A 10,596-nucleotide genomic window follows, 5' to 3' on the forward strand; every position below is an offset into this window, starting at 1 on the left:
TTGCCACAATGTTTGACTCAATAGCTCTTTCAGTCTCTCACAGCTGGGTAATAAGTTTCTAAACAAAAACATGAATCAAATACCATGCATCCTTCACTCTAGCTCATACAGCTCTAAAAACATTTTATACTTCTAAATTATTAATTAGAAAGTTATTTACAACTGTGTCCTCAGAGTAACAAACCCAAATACCACCAAGAAGTACCTGTTGACAATTTTACCTCTTTTTCTATTAGGTCTTCTAAAGAAATTTCATCTTGCTTTTCCTCCTTCTTTTTGTCTTTTTTTAATACAAAACCTGGAGGAAGAGCATGGCGATACATGCAGTTGTCTCCTCCACCTGGACAGACCCAAAACCATCCATATTTGTTGTTTTCAATAGCATCAAGGAAATATTTGCAGACCTGTATAAAACAGTGGCTGTTAGCAGCACATTCTCTTTTCATCCCCAGCAGTTTACACTACTGGGGTAGTAATGTACATGTATATGTCAGAAGTATAGCAATTCAAAGCCAGTTGTGCTCAAAACAGAAGAAACCTGTGAAACGCATAGCTACTTAAAAAAGCACACAAAAGAAGTACAATTAATTATCTAAAACCCATGTAGTTTACAGCTTTTTCCCCTTAATATAATCCCAATTTAGAAAGAATGAACTCTGTACTACTGTAAATCCAGCTTTGGTAGCATGTTGACAGTCTCTTCCTGCTCACCATCACCACTCTAGTTTTAATAAAAAGAAACTGAATTTGCCTCAGATGTTAAACATTCCAGCTCATCATACTGAGGTAAAGATGCCATCCTGGAACTTTTAACAAGCAATTCATAGTTCACACTTAAATTTACGGAAGTCAAACTTTGGTACAGTAAAGCAGTATCAAAGGAATCTTTAATTATTTGCAATTGAAAACAAGGTGAAATAATTGTGAAGAATGAGAAAGGGAAGATAAGACATCATAGCATTTAGTGCACAAAATAAAGAATATTCTTGAAGTTAGAGATCAGAAACTACTACTGACTCTCTATTAGTATATTTCAGATTACAGGAGAAAACTTAAATATACAGACTTCTATGGCACCCAGTACATAAATAAGCCAAGGTATATGGCAGTTGCTGAAATGAGATAACTGTAGCTAAATAACTGAAATGAGATAGCTGTAACTAATAACAGCACTTGAATCTTGTAAGCAAGCAGGATGTGTTAGATACATTACTGATTCCTTTAGGATTTCTATTTTGAAAGCACTTTATCTACTATCTATTTGTATCTGATATGAGGAAATAACTTACCATGACTGAAAGAGCTTTGGAATGTTTTTTTTGTTGTTTTTTGGGTTTTTTGGTTGGTTTTTTTTGGTTGTTGTTGTTTTATGTTTGTTTGGGTTTTTTTAAAATACACTATTAGAAATACTATCAGCCCAACTGTATACTCAGAATACTAATAAACATATCTAATACCAGTCTGCAATTAATTCTCTCTACTATAGCTCAATAAAAAAAAAAAGACATACTATTTGAGTTTTGGGTTTTTTCTTCTCGGCCTCACCATGCTTCTTGTTCACCACTTCTTCCAGCTTCTTCTCATCCCAGTTATCCATTGTATCTAGAAAAAGACAAACAGATTGTTTCACAAAAATTCCAAATACTAAATGACGCTTGTCGAGTTGCTTTTCTCCCTGACAATAGTTTTAACATGCAACTGTTAAATTTTGTTAGTTTATAAAACGGAAAATAAATTCAGGCTTTTATAATAAACTCAAAGTTTTCAAACTCTCCTATGCTGCTCACAAGACAATTTCCCCAAAAGCCTTAGAAACTTATATTTTGACATGCATGATGTGTGTTTCAGTTAAAGACTGAAGAATGTGTCATTCCATCTACACGTTACTGAGTGTGGACAAAGGAAAAGAAGAAAAGAAAGATGTCTAAGAGAGATGGCTGGAGGCTAATGTCCAGAAATACAGATAATACAACTTGGGATTATCTCTCTTCATCTGCAAGTTTTCTGTAATAAAGAAGACGCCATCAAAAGAAGCAAGATCACCAATAGTAACAACAGTAGTGACTATGGGATCTTATCATAGTCATTTAGGATGATACTGGCAAAAACTCAAAGCTAAGACATGATGCACCGTGGAAAAAAAAAGAAATTATTTTAACTGTAGAATCTCTAACCCCCACTAAGTAGAAGTAGAATGCAGAGTACTGTCCCATCAAGTGATTTGGGGAAAAGAGAGATAGTCGCAGGAAAAAAATTTCCAGAGTAAATTCTAATTGTAGCACTGCGCACATTTGAGCAAACACTAGTAATAGTTCTGGAAGGCATCTAGGGTTGCTCATTACACTTCCTCCTTTTTTCACTTCCATGCTATAGAACTTAGAAGAAAGTAGCAACTAGAAGAAAGACTAAATACTGTATAACTGGCTACTTGTATGACATGTTACGCAGCTGAATTTTAAAAAACATCCAATATCACTGGGACATACTTCTTTTACTAAACAAGGTCTAAAGAATACATGCGAGCACACTTTCCAGAGCAAGTCTCACTGTTGTTCGTAACTTTGAACATAGTGGCATGGCTCGCCTTGGTCGCTGATCAGGCTCTTCAGGATCAAAACCACAACACAGCACAACTCTTAATCTTAAAAATCCAGAACCAGAATAGTTTAGTAGTCCTTTTCTAGAAGTAGTATACCTTTTTCAAGGTCTTCATCTCTTGCATCAATGTAGACACTTCGTTTTTCACACTTCCTTTCCAAAGACAAATCATGAGAAAACTTGCACTTGTCTCCTTTCGTACACTGTCCTTGCTTGAAGAATGCACAAACTACAGATTTGGGGTCAGCACCTGGGTGAAGAAAGCTTTTATATTTTAATACTATTATTAAGCAAAACCTGTATATTTAAAATTCTAAAAACAATGTCTAAGATCACACAATCTTTAGGATCTGTAGAGAATGAAAACGTTTTTAAAAATTAAAGTTATTTAATGTGACATTCATCACAAGTAAAGACTCTATGTCCTGAATATGTCATATTTGCTTTGCATAGCATGGTATTTGCATTAAGTCCAAAGATGGCACTGGACTATTTAAAGAAATATGGATAGCAGTGGGTCCAAGTAAATTATTCATTCATATAATACATACAAGATATCACGCTCTGTAACTATCTTCCCTATGCAATAAGCTATTTTGCTTTTCAAAGTAAACCACCTTCTGGATGTCAGTCTTTGCTTAACAGATCAATACCACACTAGAATAAATTATAATAATCTAACTTACACTCATTCAGACCGCTTCCTTTAATAATAGAAATAAGATGGCTGCTCACAGCCCCCAAATAAGAAACTGTTTTTACAGTATGAACTACTCAATGTAACAACAGGTTAAGTAAATATCATCCCATTAAAGGAATTATTAGACCATTAGGAATTAAGAAAAGACATGAAAGCATGTAGAAATGTATTTATCACACACACAGAATCACACACAGAATCGCTCGGTTGGAAAAGACCTCCGAGATCATCACGTCCAACCGTTCCTGTCTACCCCCTAAACCATATCTTTAAGTACCTCGTCTACCCACTCTTTAAATACATCCAGGGATGGTGACTCTACCACCTCCCTGGGCAGCCTGTGCCAGCCTCTGACGACCCTCTCAGTAAAGAACTTCCTCCTTATCTCTGACCTGAATCTCCTTTGCCACAGCTTGGTGCCGTTTCCCCTTGTTCTATCCCCCATCACCTGGGAGCAGAGACCAGCACCCACCTCTCCACAACCTCCCTTGAGGTAGTTGTAGGTGGTGATGAGGTCTCCCCTCAGCCTTCTCTTCTCCAGGCTAAACAACCCCAGTTCCCTCAGCTGCTCCTCATCAGACTTGTTCTCCAGAGCCCTCCCCATCCTTGTGGCTCTTCTCTGAACACGCTCCAGAATCTCAACATCCTTCTTATAGTGAGGGGCCCAGAACTGAACACAGTACTTGAGGTGCAGCCTCACCAGTGCCAAGTACAGCACTGGTTTATGAGACACAACTAAATTGGAAATGTTTTACTTGTAACATTCATCAAGTTCTCATGTAAGATTTTAAGCTCAAGTTTTTCACTTGATTTTAAGCTTGGTGCAAATCACCAGTGACTAGAGTATGTACAGCAACACCTGTTTAAAAATCTTAACTAAAAATCTAGCTTTTAAACACTGAATGGATCCCTAAAAGAACTTCAGGTAATACAGCTCTCCTCGTTGGCAATCTCAATAGAATACCGAAGCTTTCATTACACAATATTAGTCTTCTAAAATAACTTCAAGTCAAGAGCTTCTTTATTTGGAAAAAGCTGACCACTGCAGATTTGGAAAACAGAAAACTGGGTTTTGTTGCTGGTAAGTACCATAGTGTACAAATACCAGGGTTGCTTTAAAGACACAGATGGAATTCACACCTTTTTAGACAGAAAATACTGTGCATAATTTCATTAGTTCCAGAAGGTTAATAAAGAGCTAACAACATTTAGTTAATTCCTAAAAGTATAGGTTTTTTTCCTCCTACAAGGTAGCCAAATGTAGTTTCCTAGAATTATCACTCAAACTTACATTACATCTCAAAACTAATTTGTTCAATAACTGACTTCCAAGTAAGACCACACTTTCAAAGCCAAGTCTGCAGACGCCTGGGCAATCGAGGCGTTGTGAACCGAAGTAGGCCTCAGCTTAGCATGAGTATGTTGTGAACCAAAGTGGGCCTCAGCTTAGCATAAGAGAGTCAAGGTTAGGTAAGAAGACTCAAGGCCAAGTAAGAAGAGAAAAGCAAGGAAATTAAGACTAATGTGGCATCACAATATGGTAAAGGTTGAAGATAAGCAGGGCGTGGGACAGGATGAAATAGATGTGGTTTGGAAAGTGTTCAATATGGAACAGATGTGATTTGGAAAGTGTTCAGTAGTTAGCAACCAATAGTGTATTAGCTTAGCCAACGTGGACAGCGTGCAAGATGCATGCAGCCTATTAGGAGTCGGATAGATGTGTGTGCGAACATTAACAATGTATAAAAATAGCAAGCTTTGTGCAATAAATTGGCTACCAGAGCATCATATTGGTGTGCTGTAGTCTGTTCCTCGCATGGACCCCAACATAAGTCCTAATGACAACTGTCAGGTGGGACAGAGGTAATTGGAAAATTTTTACTGTTCTGATTTAAATGCAAGTTTTCTGTGAAGTCAGTAATTACTGTATTACATTTCTTGTAATACCTGGATGGGCACATTTCCCCGAGGAGAACAGGCTCCTTTAAACAGAGATCATCACACTCACAAAAAAAAAATCATTCTGCTCATCCAGAAGCATCTAATTAATGAACCTGAATACAGCAAAGTATCTACAGCTGTTCCGTCTATATCAATGTAGCTTTTGATATTCTAATGATCCCAGATGACTTTGTAAGAAAAAGTCAAATCATTACTGACAAACTACTTGGTACACTATGTGAGAAGGAAACCAATGTATCTACTTCGCTAAAAAGTGAACTGTCATTTTTAAAGGGTATTTTACCTGAAGTAGCTATATGAATAAGAGAACAAATAAAGATAATTCAGTTACCCATACCTTTGCTAATTTTCTGTGCAGCAACCACAGGCTTAAAGAGTTCATTTAATTCTTGTAATTCTTTTTTCTTATCTTCTTTTTTTAGTTTCTTCTCACTTTCTGTTTGAGCAGCCTATAATGAACCCAAATTTGAAGGTATTAACATATAATTAGAATGACATTACTCACTTCACTTGAAGCGTATGTTAAAATAGCAAATCATTTCAGATCAGTTTATAACGGGAGGAGGGAAAGAACCTGTGATTTCTTAATTTCTCAGAGTTCCTGCCCTTGTGTGGATGGCCAGTGCCATCTAGTGGTTCTGAGATATTTCAAATGTGATTTGTCAGAGACATGAGATGCTGATAAGTACCATTACATGACACATTTACTCGTATTCACGGAAATCCTGTGAAAGATACTGAGACTAAGGAGAGGAAAAGTTAGTTGCTCTGTTGTGATACATTAGCAGGGCAAGTATTTAATGCAGCTACTTCAAGATCAGTGCAAAAAGCTTCTCTATCTTTAGTCCCCATGCTGCTTCGTTCTTCCTTTTCATGTATACCAGTAGCAGTTCCAGGAAATCTATCTGTAGAAGTTAGGAACTGCATTTTTGTTTGAATTTATATAAATTCATCGATAATCAGTGGTCTGTAAGACAAGAACATTAATTTTATAGGTATCAGGGGCCAAGGACTGAAAAGCAAGCTCACCTAGGAAAAGAAAAGTTTGTGTATAAAGATACCCTGCAACTCTGCCTTAGGATAAACCAAAAAAGGCCTGTATCTATACCAGAGTGGTAAAGCAGAATGAAGACAGATAAAAGAGGACATGAGAGAACCATTTTTAGATTATTTCTTATCCTTAAGGGAAGCTAGTGAGGCTACCACCACTATACAAATACATAGTGTACTTTATTGGTAAAATACAGTGTAATATTAAGAAAGAAGCTTTGTTCTTAGTGAATTTGGCAAGAAAACGCCAAATTATTTTAAAATAAAATTAATTTGATCCATATACAGAACACTCAGTTTCCATACTGAAAGTCCACAAATCCTATTTTATATAGCATGTAGACTCACATATGTCAACTACAAGTAGTACTACTTCAAGAACGCTTTTGTTTCACCCTAGGGTTCTGAAAGCATGAAGATGAAGTTTGTCTTTGCTTCTTTTTAAACAAAAAAGCTTGACAGCATTTTCATTTGTATCTTGGGACACAACAATAATTGATTTGAAGTGTTCTTTCTTTCTCAGGGAGAACCCTAACTGAAAACCATTGTACAGGGTAAGAAAAGTATAATCAGTTCTAAAAATTAACTTCTGACATCCATCAGTCAATAGCATTCGAGAAACAAATTATTTTAGGTTGATTAATTCCAGACTGATATTCCATTAGGTGCTACAGATTCAGGGATTTCTTACAGAAATTTCAGAAACACTGTTCAAGTAACACCAATGTTTTTGAATTGACATCAAGCAGTCTTTCCCATTACAAGAAACTGTTAGATCTAATGACCCAAATATCAACTTCATCTTTAAAGTTGTACTTGACATTTGTTAGTTTATCCTTATGTTATGCAAGGAATTTAGCATAAATAAGGTATCGTGAATGTAGCTGATGCAAATGTAATGTTCTACAGGCTTAATCACAGAACAGGAAGCTGCATGAATACTTAGTAACTAGTTTCCCTAGCACTAAAGGAATAGGAGACCTGGCTCACTTCCATTATAAAAATATCTTCACAAAATTTGTGCTTTCCAACTAAGTGTAATCTAAATGTATCTGAGCCACATCACATTTTACTTCATCATACAAAAGAACTGCAGAGGAGTAGACAGTGGCTCCAAATTTCAGTTTCTTTGACCAGTTCATCAAATAAATGCATACTTGTCAGACTTCTTTCCATTTTAAATTATAATAAATACTTCCACAAGTAGAACAAGCAGCACATATGAGCTAATACATTTTTTTAATCTTTTGCTCATTCCAATTTTAATATTAGTAACAACTACTCTTATTTTTAATGGTTCACAATTTCTTCGATTATGTAAGAATTAAAGAAGAAAAAAAAAAGAGAAAGAACATATAACTGCACTTTGCTAACAGCCAGTTTCTACAATTTACTTTCAGGTATACCTTAAACTCAATTATGTTACTATTATAATTCTACATAAAGAAACACACATCCTTATTAGATGAGTTTCGGTTCTTTGGTACCTAATTCTCAGCTAGACAAGCTTTGCAAGAAGACCATCTAGTTAAATCTGTGCTAGTCACAATACATCAGGCAAATACCATCTCAACTTTTTTCTACTTCAGTATTATATGACAATCTATATGTATAGTGAAAGATTATTTCACTACACAGTGGGAAAACATTACAGATTAAATGCTTACCTGACGTGGATTTTGCTGACCAAATTTAACCTGGTGAGTCACAGCCTTGATAAATTTCTGTTGTTTTGCACCTTTTTTATTCTTTAGGCCAAATGTTTTGTCCTAAATCAAGAGATAAATACAGCCAAGTTAATTGAAACTGTCCAACAGCTGGAACAAGTTTAAGTTGTTAAAAAATACCAAAAATCAATAAACCAAAAAACCCCACAAAAAAAACCAAACCAACCTAACAAAAAACAACCACAAAAAACCAGACATGACACTCCACTCAGGTTTTCAGTTTAACATAGACTGCTTCCTCCAGCAATCCAGAAAATAATATGGACAATATTTAGACTCCTCACATCATCTTTAAAATTTGCTTTTGCAAAGAACCTACTAAATGCTGCTTTTGTGTGAGCTACTGCTTTAATCACCAGACCTGTGTCCAATATTAGCGTGAGGTTATATGCAGCATTTTCAGGCTCCTCAAAACAAAAGGACAAGATGGTTTTTGTAACTATCCAAGCAACAGCTGATGAAAATATGAAGACTGAATAGCCATGAATACTGCTTTTTCTTCCTATCTACTTGAAATAACTTATTATTTCATATATGAATACCTGAAAATAAAAAGTGTTATATTTGTTACATAGGTTAATATTGCGTCACATAACACATTACTTTTTATTTTAAGGTATTTTAATGCTTATAATTGATTAACTCAATGTTTATAAATATGTAAGGGGTGAGTGTCAGGAGGAAGGAGCCAGGCTCTGCTCTGATGTCCAATGACAGGACAAGGGGCAGTGGGTGCTTCTGGAGCATAGGAGGTTCAACATGAACATGGGGAAAAACTTCTTTACTGTGAGGGTGCCAGAGCATGGCCCAGGCTGCCCAGAGAGGTTGTGGAGTCTCCTTCTCTGCAGACATTCAAAACCCGCCTGGCCATGTTCCTGTGTGACCTGGTCTGGTGATCCTGCTCTGGCAGGGGTTGGACTGGATGAGCTTTCGAGGTCCCTTCCAACTCCTAATATGCTGTGATTTTAAAGCTTTTCATTTTCTAACTCTACTAGTTGGAATACAAGTCTTACTCCTATGTCAAGTCCAGACAGGTGTTCTTACTTCTCAAACTCCACCGCAAGAAGTTTCTGTTTACCAACTGAAACAATTCTTCCTCTACAACTCTACTTTTATTGTTAGAGACAGGTTTGTATATAAATCTATTAAAAATTTCCTTAAAAAAAGAAAAAGCTCACTTTCACACAAGTATCTAAAGCAGAAATTACTTTTGTAACTGAAATACCTACATTAGAAGCCTGTCCATATCTTTGATTTGATACCAACATTCTTTTTCCTTCCAGGAACAAGTAGCAGATGTTTATCCAGTGAGATGTTTATCTCAGTTCAAACATACTTTTGGAAGCCCTAACATTCTAAAAAAATTATAGAATAATCAGTTCCAAATTTCCAGAGTCACCCTGTTTTCATTTACATTGTATCTCCCAGCAATAGTAGTAAGTCTTCTGTTACTTTATGCTAATTGGAAAAGTCTTTAATTTGTCAAAATAACTAGTTGGGAAAAAAAATAGATAACTCACACACTTTATTCCTGTGGCAAATCCCACATGGAATATATAATCTCTGTGTATTTGAATTATGTAATAAATTATTGTTAGTAATCAATGTAAGTGTTTTCCCTTTCAGCTCCACCTTTTTTTTTTTTTTAAATAAAAAGCAGAACGTAGCTGGATTCAGCAAGAACATTGGAAACACTGAAGCCAGCAGAGAGAACAACCCACTCTAAACTAACATTCCCAAACAACTGAACAATAACATTCTGCAGCACTAGATTTAAAAGAATACTTGCGTTACACAGAATATTTGCCTAAGCAGCTGAGCAGCTACTAACTCCCTTGCCAACTGATGCAGGCAAACATTTAGTTTTCTATAACTGCTCTTTATACTCTCAGCATAACTTTTTTTTTTGGTATGGTGGAAGATTTGCATGGCTATCCTAATAAAAAGCACACACACACCCCTCTTGCAGTTTTATTAAAATCTCATTTTACCATGGAATTGAGCATTACAAGTTTGAACAGAATATGAAATATTATTGACTAATCTTCAAATTATTTTACATTCAAACTCTATGAAAGATTTACTGAAAACTATTATTCCAGGCCTCTCTGGTCACATAGGTCAAATTGTGTCAAAAAAACCCCAAACAAATCATGTACGTTTTAAACTGAGAAATGCAAACCTACACCACAGAGAGCCAGCCTCAGAAGATGTAGAAACACACAGGGTATAGAGGTGGAGAAGGGAAAAGGTGAGAGAGGAAAAAAAGGAAGCCCACTCTTCTTGTCGGATCATCTTCAGTCCAAAGACAGCTCTGGTCAGAAAAAGTCGAGGCAGAAAACCTAAAGCCCAGCTCCAGAAGCGCACTGCCTACCAGCACAACTGAAAGGGCGACGGGAGGGGTTTGACAGATCTGGGCAGCACTGCTACGGAACGGCGCTTCTGGGCAGGGTCACGGTACCGATCAGGTGTGCGTGCGCATACCCCTTCGCGCACACAAAGTGTGCCATTTTCTCGGCCGCTTCAGCTGAAGAAGAGGCATGCGGGCCCGGCAGCCCG

General features: G+C 36.5%; 1 protein-coding gene across 1 annotated transcript; it reads right to left on the reverse strand.

The window, feature by feature from the left end:
• Positions 1 to 221: 221 nt before the first annotated feature.
• ZC3H15 (zinc finger CCCH-type containing 15) lies at positions 222 to 8,079 on the reverse strand (the record flags this gene model as incomplete). The annotated part of the gene is made up of 5 exons (XM_010178726.1): positions 222 to 404; positions 1,511 to 1,602; positions 2,696 to 2,848; positions 5,598 to 5,709; positions 7,978 to 8,079. Coding segments are annotated over 5 exons (642 nt in total), but the record flags the coding sequence as incomplete, so codon positions are not given.
• Between the last annotated feature and the right edge of the window lie 2,517 nt (positions 8,080 to 10,596).

Source organism: Mesitornis unicolor, unplaced genomic scaffold (genome assembly GCF_000695765.1).
Source record: "Mesitornis unicolor isolate BGI_N332 unplaced genomic scaffold, ASM69576v1 scaffold25452, whole genome shotgun sequence".
NCBI lineage: Eukaryota > Metazoa > Chordata > Aves > Mesitornithiformes > Mesitornithidae > Mesitornis > Mesitornis unicolor.